General features: G+C 39.4%; 1 protein-coding gene, 1 long non-coding RNA gene and 1 other non-coding gene across 4 annotated transcripts in view; 2 read left to right on the top strand and 1 right to left on the bottom strand.

The window, feature by feature from the left end:
- BBS5 (Bardet-Biedl syndrome 5) overlaps positions 1 to 18,083 on the bottom strand; it is a 26,763-nt gene extending 8,680 nt beyond the window's left edge. For both annotated transcript variants that reach the window (XM_041723512.1, XM_041723513.1), the window contains exons 1-7: positions 17,903 to 18,083; positions 14,299 to 14,381; positions 10,212 to 10,277; positions 9,483 to 9,532; positions 9,224 to 9,351; positions 5,180 to 5,315; positions 1,932 to 2,027 (exon numbers count right to left, since the gene is read on the bottom strand). In XM_041723512.1, coding sequence (XP_041579446.1) covers positions 1,932 to 2,027; positions 5,180 to 5,315; positions 9,224 to 9,351; positions 9,483 to 9,532; positions 10,212 to 10,277; positions 14,299 to 14,381; positions 17,903 to 17,961 — 618 coding nt within the window. In that variant the 5' untranslated portion in view covers positions 17,962 to 18,083. The remainder of the gene's footprint in view (positions 1 to 1,931; positions 2,028 to 5,179; positions 5,316 to 9,223; positions 9,352 to 9,482; positions 9,533 to 10,211; positions 10,278 to 14,298; positions 14,382 to 17,902) is intronic.
- LOC121472457 lies at positions 8,219 to 8,323 on the top strand. The gene has a single exon (XR_005982923.1). It is a non-coding gene; the product is annotated as a U6 spliceosomal RNA (small nuclear RNA).
- On the top strand, positions 17,955 to 21,765 carry LOC121472272. The gene is made up of 2 exons (XR_005982846.1): positions 17,955 to 18,089; positions 20,956 to 21,765. It is a non-coding gene; the product is annotated as an uncharacterized LOC121472272 (long non-coding RNA).

Below are 21,765 nucleotides of genomic sequence, written 5' to 3'. Positions count from 1 at the left end.
CCATCACATACATTGTGTCTACTCAATAAATTTTTGTTAATGAAACTGCTTAGTGTTAAGACTACTTATATCCCACAATATGGGCAATTCTCATAGAAAAACGACACAGGATTTTCATTGGCTATTTCTATGTTTCATCTAACTTGCACTAGGGTCCTATACGTAATTTCCTTATGTAAAATGAAATTCTTCAGTTTATTAGAGTTTACTATTTGTTTCAATGAATCACATACTTATAGTAGTAGCAACAGATGACAAAAAGAACCACCTTTACTCTCAAAACAAATCAGTCTCAGACATAGTTAGTTCTTACTCTGGATTTTAACAGCTTTAATTGAACTTAAGCTAAAATCATTATCACTAAAACCTATCTTGATTCCTTTCACCAAACCTGTTGTATAAATCCAGCTTGTATTACGTGCTGTATTTGAATATAGTGAAAACAGCTCATTCACAGAATTTTTTTTTTCATTCACAGAATTGAAGAATTCATTCTGGCTTTATTTTATTTTTAAAGATTTTATTTATTTATTTGAGAGAGTGAGTGAAACAGGGAGAGGGAGAGAGAATCTGAAGCCAATTTTGCACTGAGCACAGCGCCCAATGCAGGGCTTGACCCCACAGACATGAGATCATGACCTGAGCTGAGACCCAAGAGTTGGACACTTAACTGAAGCCACCCAGGCACCCCTTCATTTTTGCTTTAAAGGCAGAAAGTGTTGGGACGCCTAGTGGCTCAGTGATTGAGCATCTGCCTTCAGCTCAGGGCATGAGTCTGGAATCCCAGGATTGAGTCCCACATCAGGCTCCCTGTATGGAACCTGCTTCTCCCTCTGCTTATGTCTCTGCCTCTCTCTCTCATGATAAAAAAAAAAAAAAAAAAAAAAAGCAGAAAGTGTCAACAGAGTCAAAACAATGTGTGATCTGCGTGCCAAAGCCATGCAAAGAACCACTATATATACCTGCTTCATAAAAAGGTTATGGAAAACCTTAGTAGCTAATGCCTTCTGACTGGAATCTAAGAAGGACATATCTTAAAACAAAACAAAACAAAAAAACTGACACATCTTAATCTGCATGGTGACCATTAAAAACTTTTAAATCCAGTATATTTCTTTTTTTTCTCAAAATTTTATTTATTTGAAGGTGTGGGGGGGTAAGAGTGAGAAGCAGTAGGGAGCCCCGATGCAGGGCTCAATCCCAGGACTCTGGGATCATGATCTGAGCCGAAGGCAGATGCTTAACCCACTGAGCCACCCAGATGCCTCTAAAATACAGTATATTTCTCTCTTAATAGTAAATTGATAATGGTTGGATTTCCCTTGAATGTAAGTACAACTGGGTCTTTTCTATGTTGAAATTATAAATTATCAACATTTTATTTTTTTAATTTTATTTTTTAAAAAGATTTTATTTATTTATTCATGAGAGACAATGAGAGAGAGACAGAGACACAGGCAGAGGGAGAAGCAGGCTCCATGCAAGGAGCCCGATGTGGGACTCGATCCCGGGATCACGCCATGAGCTGAAGGCAGATGCTCAACCGCTGAGCCACCCAGGTGTCCCAAATTATCAACATTTTAAAAGTCTGCTCTCAGCAACACTGCTGCCACTTAAAAAGGGAGATAGAATTCATTTAATCCTGAAAATTGTAGTATTTATTTATTTATTTATTATTTATTTATTTATTTTTTAAGATTTTATTTATTTATTCATAGACACAGAGAAAGGCAGAGACACAGGCAGAGGGAGAAGCAGGCTCCACACAGGGAGCCCAACGTGGGATTCGATCCCAGGTCTCCAGGATCACACCCCAGGCTGCAGGCGGCGCCAAACCGCTGCACCACCGGGGCTGCCCAAATTGTAGTAATTACTGAACATAAATTATTCATTCTACATTAAAATAAGGTCAGCAAAATACATGTACTTACGATTTGCAGATATGGTATACTGACGTTGAAACTGTCATTCATATTTGCATGCCACACAATTCTCACATTGGTAATAAAAAAGGTTCCTAAATTTCCCTGGAAAATATGAGATATATCAATGACCATTTGTTTGAATACTCTTTATTTTCTAAACACCAGAATAGTTCTGATTATCATGGTAGCAGAGAATACTAGAATTGAGTATCATGGAGTTAAATGACTTCATTATTCACTGGACGGAAGAACAATTAGATGACTGAAAGCCTGGATTCTGAAGTTAGATTCTAAAAATTTATACCATCAATACTTACCAGTTTTCTGACCATGGGAAAATTTGTTCTTGATGCACTGTGTCCCATGTAAAATGGAGATTTGATTAAATAACCCCCATAAATAAAGTCCTTATCACAGTGTCTGGTACATAGTAAGCATTCTGCAAGTGTCAGATCTTATTACAACTATTGTTCAAAACCTGGCATAAGACAAGGGAGTTGTGGTAAGAGGAAGAAAACGTGATAACCCCCATTAGTTCACAAGAGATTTTTATGGCTCTTTAACACTGACTATAAATCAAAACTGTTTTCCAATTATATGGCCCCTAAACATCTACTCAAAATTACTCCAGTGTGATAGCTAAATGGTCTAAAAAATCTTTAGGACCTAATAATACATGGTACCAAAATTAGCCATCTTTACCTTTTATCTCTATCATTATCTACCTTTACCTCCACCTCCTTCTTACCATATACTGCCAGAGGAATTTATTTTATACTTTGAGATTGGGTATAAAACATTAACTTACAAACCCCAAACCTGAAAAGCTTTCTTCTGGGATGGCCAGGTGTGAAACATCAGAAAAGACAACCTTTTTTCTTTCTTTTTTTTTAAGATTTTATTTATTTATCTGAGAGAGTGAGTGAGAGACAGAGAGAGCAAGCGAGAGTAGGGGAGCAGAAGGAGAAGCAGACACCCCTCCGAGCAGGGAGCCCAAAGTGGGCTCGATTCCAGGACCCCAAAATCACGACCTAAGCTGAAGGCAGATGTTTAATGAACTGAGCCACCCAGGAGCCCCCTCTTTTTAATTTTTTTATTTTGTTTTATTTTATTAAGATTTTATTTATTTATTCATGAGAGACACAGAAAGAGAAAGACAGATACATAGGCAGAAGAAGAAGCAGGTTCCATGCAGGGAGCCCGATGTGGGACTTGATCCCAGGACTCCAGCATCATGCCCTGAGCTGAAAGCAGATGCTCAACCACTGAGCCACCCAGGTGTCCCAAGACCACCTATTTCTTAGTTATGATTAAGTTAATAAACACACGTGTAAGTGTATATTTCCCTCCTCTACTCTCATCTTGCAAAAAATTGTTATACAAAAATTTTAACTCCCTTATTCCTGGCCCACGTCCCATTACATAATACTAAGTCTAACTTTATAAGCAATCATTATTTATGTCACCACTTCTTTTCTCTTATTTTAGAAGAAGACAGCAACCTGCAAAACTCTCAAGGATCTTTTTAAAAGATTAAGAGGGCATATTTTATTTTCAGGAAACATGTTAGGTTGACAATAACATCTCTATTTTCAGTAAAATACTTCTGATAATCCAATCTTAATTAATTTAAACTGTGAGGTGTGGTGCTAGATGGTAAGGATCTAACTATGAACAGAATAATTCCACCCCTACCCTTATAAAGCCTACAATCTAATGTGGGTACAGGCAAGCTCTGCATTTTAGAGCAGGAGTAATTTTTTTAAGGTTTTACTTATTTATTCATTAGAGACAAAGAGACATAGGCAGAGGGAGAAGCAGGCTCCCTGCAGGAAGCCTGATGTAGGACTGATCCCAGGACCCCCATCTGACCTGAGCCAAAGGCAGTCACTCAACCACTGAGCTACACAGGCACTCCCAGAGCAGGAATAATTTGAAGTGGTAATTAAGTATAGATTGCATAAGCAACACACAGAAGGAAGCTTACAGAAAGTGACATCTAAGCTATGACCTAAGGTCCCAGGGATCTGTAAACTATGGTCAATGGGATAAATCCGGCCTGCTGCCTCATTTTGTATGGCTCAGAAACCAAGAATAAGTTTTACATTTTTAAATGGCTGGAAAAAAGTCAAGAGAATAGTAATTCACGAAACATGGATATTGTATGAAATTCAAATTTCAGTGTCCGTTGTCAAGTTTATTGAAATATAGCCATGCTCACTTGTTGCTATGGCTAGTTTCACACTACAATGCAAGTCTGAGAAGTTATGACAGAAATGGTATGACCTACAAAGCCTAAAATATTTACCATCTGGCCCTTTCGAGTAAAAAGCTTACTGATTCCTGACGAGGACTATTTAGATGTAGAGCTGTCTATATACTTTAGAACCATTATCAGAGTTTAAAACTAGAACTTCTCAAATGAGCAGAATTTAATTACAATTTAAGTTTATGATTCAATTATTTAGCAAGAAGCTCTTCATTCAAATGTTACAGCTTTACCTCCGTGGTTATCAGTCTAACATAGGTTGTAATATATACACAAAGCCTGAAAACTACTTAGGTAAGAGAAAATTTTTCTTTAGAAATTTATGTGTTACTTATTCCAACTTATATGTTTCAGCTGGTTATAGCTTCAAGAGCAAATGAGAAGTTATGATAATGAATGTAGGAATCACCAAATGAATTGTATGTTTAATTCCATAAAGACCAGACTTTCTTTTTTTAAAATATTTTAAGTAATCTCTACACCCAACATGTGGCTTGAACTCACAACCTTGATCAAGAGTAGCATGCTCTTCTGACTGAGTTGGCCAGCCACTCCCATAAAGACCAGATTGAAAAGCTTCCATGACTGTCCACACCATGGCTCTCTTCCATCAGCATAAGTTATCAAGATGTGGAGGGTAGGGTATGCGCAGCATGTGGGGAAGAACATAGTTCTCAGATAAACCAGATGTATGAAGTCACTTAATTCTTTGGGGCCTAACTTTTTAATCTGTAAGTGAATGAAGACTGAACTAGATAATCTCTAAGGACCACTCCAGCTGTAAATTCTATGTATAACAAATGTTGCTAAAAAGAACACAAAACCATAAAAATATGAAAATCAGAATATTATCTTATATCAAGAGCTATAATGCTAATTTATCAAGAGATATAATGTTAATTTTAACAGTTAAGTGAATATACAAACTCAATGATAAATGGAAAAATGACGGACCCAAAAGGTTTATTAGCTTTTTGTACAATACCTGATCACTGGATAAATTCCATACTCCATTGATTTTATCATATACATGTTCTTGTGGCAATAATCTTAGTTGCTTATTTTGAATTAATGCACTTCTCAATTTAAAATCACGATACATTTTAGAAGTCTCATATGCTCTATAAAAAAGAAGAAAGACCAATCCAAACTGAAAATGTGGTTTTCCTAGGTTATGATTACTTATCTACTAAAATATACAGTTGTTAATACATATGTGAGTCACTCAAATCATTATCACAATAAATTTAAAAATTTGCTTTTCAATAAATTTTGGTGTCACAGTCTTTAAAGACTTTATCATTTTAGTGTAGTATTTACATGGTTTATCTCAGTAACCTATGTTTAGAAGTCTATTTTTTTTTTAAGATTTTATTTATTTATTCATTAGAGACACACACACACACACACACACACACACACACACACACACACACAGAGGCAGAGACACGGGCAGAGGGAGAAGCAGGCTCTCTGCAAGGAGCCTGATATGGGACCCGATCCCGGATCCAGGATCACACCTTGAGCCGAAGGCAGACGCTCAATCGCTGAGCCACCCAGGTGTCCCTAGAAATCTAATTTTTAAGACATGTATCATACAGCACAAATGAGAAGAAAGATTTTCTTTTTAAGCTGAAAAACAGCTTAGAGAGAAAAACATTTTATTGCATGAAAAACATGCAATGCTTCCATATAATAGACATGGAAATTATTTTTCCTATCACAATGCTTCCCTCCATTTCTGTTTTAGTCAAAGACACTTTTTAGTCAAAGGCACAATTGGGAGTCCAATTACTTTTCTCATTGCAACTGAAAGCATTACACTCTATACAGAAAATTGGAATGAATCTGTACCAACTCCAAAAGGAACCCTAGGACAGTGTGTATCTGTGTGCAAGTTAGACACACACACACACACACACACACACACACACATACATATGTTTTCTCTCCATGCCTTCCTACTGATAAATAATACAAAAGAAAATTGTGTATTTGTTATTAGTGTTAATTAGTTTTTTTTTAAAGATTTATTCATTTGAGAGAGAACAAGAGAAAGAGAGCAGTGGGCAGAGCAAGAGGGAGGAGAGGAACAGAAAGAATCTCAAGCACCCTCCCCACTGAGCATGGAGCCCCACTGTGGAGTTCAATCTCACAACCCTGAGATTATGGCCAGAGCCAAAATCAAGATGCTTAACTGAGCCACCCAAGTGCCCCCGTTTAGTTTTACTATAATTTTTGGATGAGGTTTTTTTTTAAATTTTTATTTATTTATGATAGTCACACAGAGAGAGAGAGAGAGAGGCAGAGACATAGGCAGAGGGAGAAGCAGGCTCCATGCACCGGGAGCCCGATGTGGGATTCGATCCCGGGTCTCCCTGATCGCGCCCTGGGCCAAAGGCAGGCGCCAAACCGCTGTGCCACCCAAAGATCCCTGGATGAGTTTTATTATAACATTTTATTAATTATCGTATTACCCCACAAAATTACAGGCTAATTTACCAATTTAATAAAACTAAAGGATTTTCTTAGCCTGAATAGCTTCAGAAGTCATTTATATACATAATATTGTTAAATTTGTGATTTTTACTTTAATTAACCTAATATATAAATTGTGAAAGAGGAGGATTTGAACATTTGTCTATAAATCTTAATTTCCTTTAGTGCTGTAATCATCGATGTTTAACCAGCAGACAAAATAGAAGCTACTAATGTGATAAGAGTTATTTCTGGAGGAACACTTATTTTTATACTATTGAAGAAAAGCAGCTTCTATGCTCCCTTCATATTCTTTATATTACATCTCTAAGTAAAGTGAAATAAAGAGCTAGAGTTTAGATATATGTCCAACAGAACTGAAAAGTATTCATAGTAGCTAAAAAGTGGAAACAATATAAATGTTTATCAATGTTAGTAAGTAAAAAAATATGTTCATACAACGTAAAACTATTTAGCTATAAGTAGGAATGACGCACTGATACATGCTACAACATAGATGATCACTGAAAAGATTATGCATGTAAAATAAGTCAGATATAAAAGGCCACTATGTTGTATGCTTCCATTTATATTGTGTCCCAAATAGGGGAATCCTTAGAGAAAGAAAGTAAATCAGTGGTTGCCAAGGGTTATGAAGAGGAGAGAATAGGGTGGGACTATGGAGACTATAGGGCTATACGAGTTTGTTTATAGGGTGATAGAAATATTCCACAATTGGGTAGTGATAATAGCTGCACAATCTTGTAAGATACTGAAATTATCAAACTTTAAACTTTAAAATTTTGTTACATGAATTATATCTCAAAAAATGTAAACCATTATGTATATTTGAAAATCATCAACAAGGGCAGCCCGGGTGGCTCAGTGGTTTAGCGCCACCTGTGGCCCAGGGCGTGATCCTGGAGACCCGGGATCGAGTCCCACGTCGGGCTCCCTGCATGGGGCCTGCTTCTCACTCTGCCTGTGTCTCTGCTACTCTCTCTGTCTCTGTGTCTCTCATGAATAAATAAATAAAAATCTTAAAAAAAAAAAAAAGAAAAAATCAACAAAATGCAAAATCAAATAACAAACTAGAAAACTAAGAAATAAATTTGCAACATATATGACAGATGAGGGTATAACTTAGAAATTTATCTTTTAAGATTTATTTATTTATTCATGAGAGGCTCAGAGAGAGAAAGGGAGAGACATAGGAAGAAGGAGAGCAGGTTCCTCACAGGGAGCCTGATGTGGTACCCAATCCCAGATCCTGGGATCATGCCCTGAGCCGAAGGCAGATGCCCAACCACTGAGCCACCCAGGCATCCCAATTTAGAAATTTATAATAGAAAACTATAAATAGCCAAAAAAAAAAAAAAAAGGAGAAAAATTTCTACATCACTAGTAATAAAGAAATGCAAATTAAAACAGTATATGTATTTCTCTTTGTGAGTATAAATTCGTATATATGTATAATAAGCCTGTCATCTTAGCCAAGCTTTTAAAAAATCATAGTACTTAGGGCTGATTAAAATAAAGAGCTAAGGTGTTCACTTGGGCAGCACATATACTAAAACTAGAATGATACAGAGAAGATTAGCATCCCCTGTGTGAGGATGACATGCAAATCTGTGAAGTGTTTCATATTTTCTGCAGTTCCCCAGCAAACTACCACCCTTTGTGGATTAACTCGGAGGAAATAACATGAGCACAATGTGCAGCACTGAGTAATGTAATTGTGGTATTTCATTAGAAAAATATTCCTGCAAAGCAATTTAAAACATGTGAATAAGGCTGAGTTACATCTGAATATTTATATGCAAATATGTCACTTCTACATATCTTAGAAATGAGAAAATGTCAACCTGCATTTCCTTATAGAATTAAAAAAAAGGGGAGGGGGGCGAAGGTAATGAAAAGAATTTAGCAAAGAGAACAACAGAACTCTTTAGGGAAAATACCTGGGTACATCTTCTGCTAGTAAAATCATCCTTTCTTTCTTTTTTTTTAAAAAGATTTATTTATCTTAGAAAGAGAAAGAGAGAGAGAGAGTAAGGAGGAGGGAAAGTGTGAGAAACTCAAGCAGACTGCACTGAGCACAGTGCCTGATGTGGCACTCAATCTCATGACCCTGAGATCATGACCTGAGCCAAAACCGAAAGTTGTAGGTTTACTTAACAACTGAGTCACGTATGTGCCTCTAAAATGATCTTTTTTAATTCATTAATTGAATTATCCAACTTGGTTATCTACACTGAATGAATTCTCTATTTCACTATAACTACCTTTGTAGTTAATTTAATAGAATCCTCAGTAGAAATATTTACGAATCTTCAGTAGTCTTATGTATTTTATAAATACTTTCAAAGTACTTATTAAATGATAATGCAATATGTTCTTCTATGTATCTTCAGGATATTGCAATTTCCTGAGCTTGGAAGAAGATAGTACCACACTTATACACTTTATCCTCTGAACCTCTAAATCATAGAATTGATATGATAAAAAATCATATTAAAATTATTCAATAATCCATAAAGTATTACCATACCTGTGTACTGCAATCACAGAAGTAAAAAGTCTAGGACTTCCAGGAACCAAATTTGTAAATATAAACTCAAAACGGGTACTATTACATTTTGTTAGTATATAAAGAGCTTCAGTTTGGCCTCGTAATTTCTGTAAGGACAAATTTATTTAGAAGTTCAGATTTCAAGAGCAATTTCTTATTTACAGTGAAAACAAAGTCCAATCTCAAATATTTAATGTTTCTTCACTATATATATTTTAATAAGATTTTTCACACTTACAGAGTTCGCAGTCCTTGTTGTAATGTTCAATATGCAGTTGTAACCAATAGCTAAAATTCAAAAGCAAAGAATTTCAAGAACATGACATAACAAACTGAGAGGAAAAAAACCCCTCTGTATACAGAACCTTATGTTTTAAAAATTAAATATAAATTACAACTTTAAAACATTTTATGAAATTACTCCAAATTTAAGTTAAATAATTAAAAGAAGTAGAAAGTCAATTCTGCCTCTTTGGACAAATAACATTCACATTGTGAAAGGAAGTTTACTTCTCTAAAATCTATATATTTACTGAACATCTTAGCACCATTACCTCAAGAGAAAAAGTTTAGCTTAGCTGGATAATCTCAAATAGTTTTAAAAAATAAGTAAAACAAAATTTAACAATGGAAAGGTTGCAGTTTTATTAGAATTTAGATCTCCCTTCTTTGAAATTAGTTGAAACAGGTCACAGCAAGTTGTCAAAGGTAAGCAAAGAACAAAAACCATTCAGTGTAAAAACACTATAATCTCATGTATGTCCAACAGACAAAATGGACAAATTGAGAAACATTTCTTTTGCATAATGGTACAGTCTGTGGTTAGTCTAGGATTGCTAAAGTTTTTATCAATTTAAGTTTTCCATGTACTTCATGATATGGCTTTTATGGTTATCAAAAGCCACTGTGCAAGTTCACCTGACAAAGCATTTTTTTCCCTTTAGTGTTATCTAAAAAAGATACTTACAGAGATTGACTCTGGGTAATGCCAAAGAATGCCAGATAATTCGTAAATTTGTTACTAAGAGTCTACCTAAAAGCAAACAAACAAAAAAAATAGGTTACCTAAGGTAAGGACCCATGTTTGCAGTAAAGAAAAAGGTATACGTGGAAATTCTGGCCAATAACAGCAATAATCCCCACAGATGTTTTCATACATTATCCACTGAATATGTTTATTGCTTATATCTATCCTGTGTAAGGTATACAACGCATGATTCAGAATCCCAGAGAAACAAAATCTGTTACGGAAGGGATACAGGTATTCAATGCCAACAGCTTGGTTTGACTCAAATTAACAGAGAAAACTGGGTACTGGATTTTTGTCTTGGTGGAAGTTGTTCTGGGAGTCCTAGCAGGTCATATGTGCACAACTGAGAAAAAGCTGGGGACAATATAACTACAAAGCCATTTAGTAAAATCACATTTCTCAAAGGACTTTCATATATACACTAATCTCTGCCACAGAAGTGCTCTCCTGGAGCGCCTGGGTAGCAAAAATAAACTACTGACTAAATAAAAACAAAAAGCTTCTTCACAGCAAGGAAACAATCAACAAAATTAAAAGGCAATCTATGGGATGGGAGAAGATATATGCAAATGATATATCCATTAAAGGGTTAGTATCCAAAATCTATAAAGAACTTGTAAAACTCAACACCCAAAACCCAATAATCCAATTAAAAAATGGGCAGAAGACATGAACAGACATTTCTCCAAAGAAGACATTCAGATGACCAACAGACACATGAAAAGATGTTCATTACTTACCATCAGGGAAATGCAAATCAAAACTACAATGAGACATCACCTCACACCCATCAGAATGGCTAAAATCAACAACACAAGAAACAGCATGTGTTGGCGAGGATGTGGAGAAAAAGGAACCTTTGTGCACTACTGGTGGGAATGAAAACTTAGTGCATCCATTGTGGAAAACAGTATGAAGGTTCCTCAAAAAGTTACAAATAGAACTATCTTAAAATCCAGAAATCACACTACTAGGTATTTACCCAAAGAGTACAAAAACACTAATTCAAAGGCATACATGCACCTCTATGTTTATAGCAGCATTATTTACAGTAGCCAAGATATAGTGTCCATTTACTGATAAATGGATAAAAAAGATGTAGTATATGTATATATATATACACACACACAATGGGATATTATTCAGCCATAAAAAAAAAGACAATGAAATGTTGTTATTTGCAATGACATGAACGATCTAGAGAATATAATGCTGAGCAAAATAAGTCAGAAAAAGACAAATACTATATGATTTCACTGATGTGGAAGAAACAAAACAAGCAAAGAAAAAAAAAATAGAGAGAGAAACCAAGAAATAGGCTCCTAATTATAGAGAACAAACTGATGGTTACCAAGGGCACAGGGAGGGGTTGGGTGAAACAGGTGATGAGGATTAAGGCATTGCACTCGTGATGAGTACTGGGTGATGTATGGAATGGTTGAATCATCATATTGTACACCTGAAACTAATATAACACTGTTAACTAACTGGAATTAAAATAAAAACTTAAAAAAAAGAAGAAATTCAGACTTAAATCTGTTAGCAGTGGAGGTGGAGTTGGGATTTAGAATTGGAATTGGAGAGAACTGAAAATTTCTGAGAAGAGAATAATGTGATCATAGCAGTTTGGAAAGCAATGTAGACTGTTTATTTCATTACTTAGTAGCTATGTGACTTTGCAAAACTTAATTAACCTCTCTGTTCCTCAGTTTCGTTATTAAGAAAAAGGTAACAGCATCTGCTTCATTTTTTACTATTGATTTTATTATTATTAAATGATATTACACATATCATATAAAAGATTCAGACACACATTATGTAAAAGATTCAGAACAGTGACTGGCAAAGAGTAAACATTCAAAATGTTAACTATTTTTTAAATATTTGAATTCTTTACAAACCAATTTTTATGATTTATTTTATTATAGATATACTGGTTTATGTTTTGCTTACACTATTTCATGTAAGTAACATTATGTCTCCATAACTGGGCTATAAGCCCAGGACACCTTTTGATTCTTTTTGGTATTTGTCTATTAGAGCATTTCAGGAAAAAATATGGAGTGGTAAGTAAAGCCACTGACCAATTCTGATTACCTGTTTTTCTGTTCTTGGTCCTACAAATCTCTAGCATTCTCACGTTGCCTCTTTCTTGCTGAAAGGCTCCATCCTATTGCTACAAACCCAGTGTCCTAGGCATGGACTTTCTCTCCGTCTTACTAACCACCAAAATATAAATTGTCCCTGTTTTTCCTAATCTCGAATACTGAAATATGGCAGTTTCATTCCTGTACAGCTTCAATGTACAAAGCTAATCCGGTAATTTCATGGCAGGGTACTTATAGTTGAAATGGATTAAATGTGCTAATCTTTGGGGGTATTTATGGTTTTAACATGCGTCTCCTGAACTGGGAGATTGTGCCTTAATTTGGTCATTTTCAAACTGTTGGAAAGGGAAGGAGAAAGAGGACTAGAAGGCAGGACTGCCCTTCTCATCTCTTCCTCCTCTTTTTTTTTTTTTTCTTTTCTCCTACCTTCTTATTAACCAGAAGCTCTGCACACTCCTGTAAAATTCCATTTTCTGGGAATTGCTTCTGAGGTGAGTACACATACAGTTATTTTTATGAATAGGAAGACTTCAGGTACTCACTGTAATGGATACTTGAGGCCAGGGAGGTGATTTGCCCAAAGTGCTAATATAAGATTCTGTACTCAGTGATATCAGATGAAGTGAAAGATGTTCTATTACCCATTGTCTTTGTCTGGACTGGTGGATGGAATGTCACATAAGCGTTTCTGTCAGTCTGTATATGAGAACAACCAAATTTTCCCTTGGCTTCCTTAAATTCAGGTTTGTCAAGATCCAGCCATCTGGAGATTATTATTCCACCCTCAAAGGCCCAAACTAAGATTCTTGTTTTCTGCTAAACCTTCATACCTCACTCTCGCCTGGGCCTGGCCGACACTAGGAAGCATTTTATAAGTGTGATCTAACCATGCTCTAAGGATGGGCCCTTGCCATTGACAGGATCTGCCTTAGCTAGTGGTGATGACAGTTTCCCTTCACAGGGAAGAAAGGCCCACAACTAAACCTGCTGCTCACGCAACACCCCAGAGCAGACCAGAAGAAAGACCCAGAGACCAAGTAGCCACTTGAAAGGCGGCAGTGAGCATGTTTTCCCAATAAGGGTTATTGTGCAGTCTCTAGGATTCACTGATCCTTCTTACCTGAAAGAAGTCTGCTCTTTTCCACCCACTTACTCTTCTCTTCAATTTAAGAGGTTTATGACCTTTCCCCTAAAAAATACCTCTTCAGATATATGAGGCTGCACACTCATCCCCTATGTTTTTCCAAAAACGACATTAGGGATGCTGACAAGACCTGGTCACTGGACACTGGCTCCATGTGCAGCCGCTGTATGCAGCCTGAACTCTTTCCAAAGTTCTAGCCTTTGGGAAATTTGGTTTGAGAGGACTCTAGAGTCCAACTCTGGTTTCTCCTCAGTGACATATACAGATGTCTCCTAGGACTTTTCAGTGCTACAAACAGACTTCACAGTACAGCACTAAATTTGTTCTCTACATGTCCATCTTCAGGTATCAGTCTTGGTGGATTGTGAATTACTCTTGGATTTCTTAAAAGGAAGTACGGGTCCAGGTAGCAGAGCTATGAGCTAACTTATGTTCCACTACCTCATATTCTTTCTAGGGGGAGGCAGATTCAAAAGTCAGATCCCTTACAAACAGGGATCCTGGAGTTTTAACAGTTAATTTGGAGAAAGCCAAAACTGGGACTTCCTGAAGGACCAAAGTTCTGAGGAAGAACCTGTATTCCCTGGCTATGGGTTTAATACCTACCCTTTCTCCTGTTTAAATCTGAGAAAAGTGTTATGTGGATTCAGCTCTTTCACTGTCACAATTACATTTACATATGCTGCTGTTTCATAGCTTATTCTCCAGGTAATATGATTTAACATTTGTAAATCAAACAAGAAATATAAAACATATTAGGAAATACACTCACCTCTATCCCCATTATTTCCTTTGGTGTCTTCAATTGAATCTAAACAATCAATAAGGACTTCTCCAGGTCTTGTTTTCATTTGTCTAAAATAAATACCAAGGCTTTAATAGCTACAACTATATCCACTTACAGTCTAGTTAGGGAGAGAAGAGACATTTGCATATAAAACAGCCAACAGTAATAGATGATACAGTACCAAATGTTCATGCATCTGAAAATAAGATCTTGAGAACTTCAAGAATCCTAGTGGAGGGATCCCTGGGTGGCGCAGCGGTTTGGCGCCTGCCTTTGGCCCAGGGCGCGATCCTGGAGACCCGGGATCGAATCCCACATCAGGCTCCCGGTGCATGGAGCCTGCTTCTCCCTCCGCCTGTGTCTCTGCCTCTCTCTCTCTCTCTCTGTGACTATCATAAATAAATAAAAATTAAAAAAAAAAAAAAAAAAAAGAATCCTAGTGGAACCTGCAGTGACCAGGGACATATAGAGAAGTTAAAATTAGGAGAGGTAGGATTTGGAGAAATAAGAGAGAGGGAGGAAAGTCCATGATTAAAGACCAGAAAAAAGAAATGATAAGCAAATGTGGGAAGATGGTCCTGGCTAGGGAAGAAAAGCAATGTTAAGAGGTAGTGAGAAATATATGCCACTACCTCTGAAAGCCAGTTGGACAGGTATGGGCCTTGTCCCGTGGACAGTGGAGAACCCTCAGAGCTTCTGAGAAGGAAGGAGGTTGGGCAGTTATGGAAGGAAGAAGTTAAAGCAAAAGCATTGTCAGGACTTGGTAAACAACTAGATATAAGGAGTAAAACAAAATAAAGAGTGAAGAAGAGTTTGTGGTCTGATAGAATGCATTCCAAACAAAACCCCCAAACAAACAAAAACCTAGTACAATATGTGGTAGAGCTTTTAAAGACATTCTCCATAGAGCTGACTCATTACTTATTGAAAATACAGAGATAATCATAATACACCTTCCCTGCTTAAGAGTCTCCCATGTCATCCCACTACCTAGAAAATGAAGTGCAGGTACGCCTGGGTGGCTCAGCGATTGAGCGTCTGCCTTCAGTCCAGGGCATGATGCTGGAGTCCCTGGATCGAGTCCCACATCGGGCTCCCTGCATGAAGCCTGCCTCTCTTTCTGTGTCTCTCATGAATGAATAAATAAAATCTTATATATATATTTATTTTTTAAAAAGATTTTATTAATTTATTCATGAGATACAGAGAGAGAGGGAGGCAGAGGGAGAAGCAGGCTCCATGACCAGGCCCAATGCAGAACTCGATCTCGGGACCCCGGGACCACACCCTGGGCAGAAGGCAGGGGCTAAACCGCTGAGCCACCCAGGGATCCCCATAAAATCTTTAAAAAAATAAATAAATAAAATGAAGTGCAGAATCCTCAGCCAAAGATTTTATAGTTTGGCTGCTCTACCTTTTTTTTTTGGGGGGGGGGGTCAGCCAAACATATTACAGTTTGGCTGCTCTACCTTTTTTTTTTTTTTTTTTTTTTTAAGATTTTACTTATTTATTTGAGAGAGAGCTAGCAGGAGCAGGGTCAGTGGGGAGGAGGGACAGATTCCCCACTGAGCAGGAAGCCTATGGTGGGGCTGGATCCCAAGACCCTGAGATCATGACTTGAGATGAAGGCGGACACAGCCTACTGAGCCACCCAGGCATCCCCGTTTAAACTAGTTTTTAAAATTGTTTTCCGTGTGGTACAATATATAAAATAAAAGCTGCTATTTTAACCATCTTAAAGTATACAATTCAGTGGTACTAATTACATTGGTAATATTGTTGCTCTGCCTGTTTGTTCCTCCATCCTCTACCTGCCAACCCTCCCTTCTAGCCAATGACATTTATATTTCCAAGACTCCGCTCCTAATGTTGTTGTTGTTTTTCTGGAATACTCTCCTGACGAGGCCCTGCCCAATTATCAGGGTTGAACTCAAATATTATTTCTTCTTTAAGGCCTTCCCCAGGCAGAATGAACTATTCTGTTTCTATAATACCCTAGCTTTCTGTTCATTTTTTTTCCGGATGGTATTTACCACATTTTAAAAATAGCTGTCTATATATATCTCCTGCACTAAAATGTGGGTGTGTGTTTGGGGGGGAGGGGCGGGTGGGTAACAACTATCATTTTTTGTATCTCTAGGTATCAGCACAGTAACTAGCACATAGTAAGCACTTGATAAATGTTCAATAAAACGGAAATGTTCATGAAATGTTCATGAAATGCTTGGATTACGAACCCTCCAAGAATAATAGAAAAAGTCCTAGGATGTGTGCAATATGTTAGCATCGTGTGTAATTTTATAAATTCCCTTCTCTCACAACTTCTTAAAGGGTCTAAGACCATGTTAGTATTAGATCATCTAGCCACAACTAAGCCTGATAAATTATTTCATTTTCTAAGGTTTGGGTTATTATAAGGAATCATAAGAAGCAGGCAAAAAGCTTTATACCATTAACCTGAGAACCTTAGCTTCACTGTTTTCCAACAGTTAATATCTCAACGAGGGCGGCCCGGGTGGCTCAGCGGTTTAGCGCCGCCTTCAGCCCAGGGTGTGATCCTGGAGACCTGGGATCGAGTCCCGCATCGGGCTCCCTGCGTGGAGCCTGCTTCTCCCTCTGCCTGTGTCTCTCTCATGAATGAATGAATGAATGAATGAATGAATGAATGAATGAATAAATCTCAATGGGCGGGAACCCCCTGGTCTTTGAGTAGGGGTATTTTAAGTAGTCTCTCTTTAAAGCATGAAATTAAGGGGGAAAAAAACCCAACAAAACAAAAACAAAAAACCATCCTAGGATTTCTGTTGAAGAGGCTGCAAAAGGTAACTCCTTCTACCTACCGGTGACTGAAATGAATAATGGGATGGAAGCTTATCGTGGAAATAAAGTTTGTGGTGAGGAAATTTGGAAAACGGTTATTCCCACCTCCCTAGTTTTACAGACAAAGCGGCGGCTCAAGCTTACGAATGGCGAGGCGTGTGTGCGTGCGTGCGTGCGTGCGTGTGTGTGTGTGTGTGTGTGTAGCGGTTTAGCGCCGCCTTCGGCCCAGGGCATGAGTGACCCTGGAGACCCAGGATCGAGTCCCGCGTCGTGTGTGTGTGTGTGTGTGTGTAGCGGTTTAGCGCCGCCTTCGGCCCAGGGCATGAGTGACCCTGGAGACCCAGGATCGAGTCCCGCGTCGGGCTCCCTGTGTGGAGCCTGCTTCTCCCTCTGCCTGTGTCTCTGCCTCTCTCTCTGTCTCTATGTCTCTCATGAATTAATAAATAAAACCTTAAAAAAAAAAAAAAAAGGGAATGGCGAAGCCTGAGGGCCCACGTGTACGTCGCTCTTCAGAACCGGGGTGCGGAGGCCCCGCCGAGCGCTCCTCCGCCCCCGGAGCTGGCGCCCCCAGCCCTACGAGATGGCCCCGGGCGCAGGGCCTCAGCCTCCCGACAGGCGCCGGGCCGGGCTCGCCGGGCCCCAAGGGCGCCCCCTCAGCGGCCGGACCCCCCGCCGAGCCGACAGCCACCTCCTCCCGCTCTCGCGAGCGCCGTGAGCTCCTCCCGTAACCGCGCTGCGGCGCCCTCTGCAGGCCCCGGGAGCGACTCACTGCGAGGAGACGTCGAACCGGACGTCCCGGTCCTCCCAAAGCGCGTCCAACACCGACATGACCACCGAGGCCCGACGCCCGCCGTGACCGCCGCGGCGGAGGCCGAGGGGCGTCTCACCGGCTCCCAGGCAACGGGCCGCCTCTGTCGCGACGTCTACGGCGGGCGCCGAGATCCAAGCTTCCTGAGGTACGGCGCGCGCTTTCCCGGCCCTGTCGCGTCCCTAAGCGGATTTGAAGCTCGGGGAAGCCCAGCTGGCCCCGGCCCAGCGGCGTGCTTGGGCGCTGAGTGACTTTCCCAGCCTTCAAACACACATCCTTAAGCCCTTCCACCCTCTTCCCCCATTTTGCTGTAGTCAAGAAATTTAGACTTAAACTCTTAATTCTTAACCCCACCCCACCCCAACGCCATCAGGTCCTGCCCATCTCCTGCCTTCATCCTGCGTCGCAGGGTCCCCTTTCCCTGCCTGCAACTCTTTCCCCAGATCTCTGCGTGGCCTGACCTCTGTGGCAACTCCGATGTCAACCGAGGCGGCCCCGGATCTTGCGGTCACCGTACCCTGAGCACCCCCAGGACAGGGCCGATACTCCAGCTCGCTTTCCACAGGAGCTGGCACTCAGAAACTTTTCGAATGAATTAAAACGCCTTCCTTCCCTCACCTTATTATTATTTTTTTTGAAGATTTTTATTTATTTATTCATGAGACACACACACACACACACACAGAGGCGGAGAAGCAGGGTCCCCACGGGAACCCATGCAGGACTCGATCCCAGGACCCCAGGGTCAGGACCTGAGCCAAAGGCTGATGCTCAACCACTGAGCCACCCAAGTGCCCTCCTTCCCTCAACTTATGACAGTTCTTTAAAGTATGATCTAGGGATCCCTGGAGTTCCTTAGGATCCTTTCCGGACGCCTACAGCGTCAAAATATATGCACAAGAGCATGAAGACATTCTTTGCCTTCATAATTTATTTATTCGCTGGATGTACAGTGGCGTTTCCCAGAGGCCATATGATGTGTAACTGTATGTGGAAGCAGGTATGAGAATCTAGCTGTCTTCCATTAAGCCAGACATGAAAAAGATCTGCAACACTGTAAAACAGTGGTACTCTTCCCACATTTTGGGGGGACAATATCATTTTTAAAAATGTTATGTATGTTGACGTATAATGAGTTTTTTTATTTTTTAATGAATCAATAAATGAAGTTTTATTTTATTTTTTAAATTTATTTATTTATTCATGAGAGACACACACACAGAGGGAGAGGCAGAGACACAGGCAGAGGGAGAAGCAGGCTCCATGCATAGAGGCCTACACGGGTCTCTATCCTGAGTCTCCAGGGTCAGGTCCTGGGCTGAAGGCAGCGCTAAACCACCAAGCCACCCGGGCTGCCCCAAATGAAGTTTTAAATGTCTTATCAAACATCAATAGATAGGGGATCCCTGGATGGCTCAGTGGTTTAGCGCCTACCTTCGGCCCGGGGCGTGATCCTGGAGGCCCGTGATCAAGTCCCACGTCGGGCTCCCTGCACGGAGCCTGCTTCTCTCTCTGCCTGTGTCTCTGCCTCTCTCTGTCTCTCTGTGCCTCTCATGAATAAATAAATAAAATCTTAAAAAAAATCAATAGATAGAAATGATATAAACAAAAGATCTTTCAGGTCCTCAATAATGTTTTTAAGGGTATAAAGGAGTCCTGAAATCAAAGGTTTGATAACTACAGCTTTAAACTATCTAGAGCTCCTCTGTGTTAGGCTCTGTGCCAAATCCTGGAAATGTGAAAGACCATAGGAATTTTTCTCAGGTTGAAGAAAATAATGGAGACAAAAGAACATATAAGGCAGCCCCCCAATGAATCATGCCATTGTATAATCCTCCCTCCTGAGGTGTGGACAGAACCTGTGACTTGCTCCTAGCCAACAGAATATGGCAAAGGTGATGGGATGTACAAGCGATGGGGTATCATTCCCACGATTATTTTGTTATGTAAGACTTGATCTTAGCTGCCTGGAGCAGGACTCTCCTGCTTGCCTTGAAGAAGCCAGCTGCTATGATACAGCCTTTAGGGCCAGCAACCTCAGTTATATAAGTGCAAGGAATGGGAATTTGTCAACAACCTAAATGAGCGTGGAAGCAGATCTTACTGCAGTAGAACTTCTGATAAGCTCTTTGCTCCAGGAAATATATGGATTGCAGCCTGGCATGACCGTAAGCAGAAAACCTAGATAGATAAGCCATGCTTGCAGTTCTGATCTACAGAAACAGGGAGACAATAAATGTCTGTTATTTTAAGCTGCTGAGTTGGTGGTCATTTGTTCTGTGCAACAACAGAGTACTAACACGGGTTGTAGAATCAGGGATGGTGCTACTCTAACAAATCGCAGGGGCTAGGACCCAGCTAAATTCTGTTAGGAAGCAGGCTGATCAAATTTTTCACCTGCAAGTATGTGCTGCCTTTCATGAAAAGGCAACGATGGAAGTTTTAAACTGAAATATCACTGAACTGTTCTTCTATACTGGGCCCACCATTGTATGATGGGAGTGTTGGGGACAGACAAGTGGTCTGTTTTGGTTTCCAAGGTCTGCCAGGAGGAGTTGTGCTTCAGGGGAGTGTGCTTAGTGGGTTAGACCCAGGAGCATTATTTGCAGCAGGTATAGAGGATTTAGATGATGAGATCATTGATTTTGAGCAGATGGTGTGATAGGATGAGAAGGAACCTGGGGAGGGAGCTAATTTTTTTTCCTTTGGGAGGGGCATGGGTGGTTGTGTGCCAGAGGACAGGCTGTGAGAGGCAGAATTCCAAACGGCCCTTAAGATTCCTGTCCTCCTTATATGCATGCCGTATCTAATCCCCTTCCCTGGAGCATGGAAGAGCCTAGGAATATAATAGGATATCAGCCCTGTCAGCAGATTCTGTTACTTGGCAAAGATGAGATTTTGCAGATATGATTAATGTCCTTTGAATTTATCCAAGAGGGAGGCTATCTGTCGTGAGCCTGGCCTTATCAGGTGAAACCTTAAAGGAGATTTTTCTACTGGATTTGTTGAAATAGTGGCCAAGCTGTGTGAAAACCTCATGGCTAGGAGCACAGGACAGCCTCTAGGAGCTCGGAGAACCGGCAAGAAAACCAACTCCAGCCTTCTAACCATGAGGAACTGAATTCTGCTAACTGAAATGAGCCTGGAATGGAACCCCAAGCCTCAGATGAGATCATGTCCTGCTGACACCTTGATTTCAGGTGAGACCCTAAGCAATGACCCAGCCCAGACTCCTGACCTGCAGAAACTGTGAGACAATAAATTTGTGTTGTTTTAAATTTCTAAGATTGTGTCAATTTATTGTGCATCAATAATTATTTCAAATCACAGAAGGACTTTTATAATGAAGACTGAAATGAAGACCTACTTTTCAATGTACTTATAGCTGGAACTTCATATATTTTGTTTTCCAGACCTTCTTTTTCTCCTGCTTTTGTAGAGAAAGTTTTGTGTGCATGTGTGTGTGTTTACGTTTTAAATAAATTTTTTCTGAAGTATAATTTACATACAAAAAATACATCGATTTTATTTAGGTGTGCTCTTCACTGAATTTTGACAAGTGTATGCATCCATGTAATCACTCCCATAATGAAGCTACAGAACATTTCTGTCACTCTGAAAAGTTTCCTTGTGCCCCTTTGCAGTCAACTCCAGATCCTGGGAAATCACTTGTTTGCTTTCTATTACTGTAGATGGTGTTTCTTTGTCATTATTTTATTATGTAAAATAATTATGTAAAATTTGCCATACTGTAAACTAATTTTGAATGTTCTAGAATTTTATATAAATGGTATAATAAATCACATATATATATATATATACTA

This window comes from Vulpes lagopus, chromosome 11 (genome assembly GCF_018345385.1).
Source record: "Vulpes lagopus strain Blue_001 chromosome 11, ASM1834538v1, whole genome shotgun sequence".
Taxonomy (NCBI): Eukaryota; Metazoa; Chordata; class Mammalia; order Carnivora; family Canidae; genus Vulpes; species Vulpes lagopus.
This window is presented reverse-complemented; position numbering and strand designations above follow the sequence as displayed.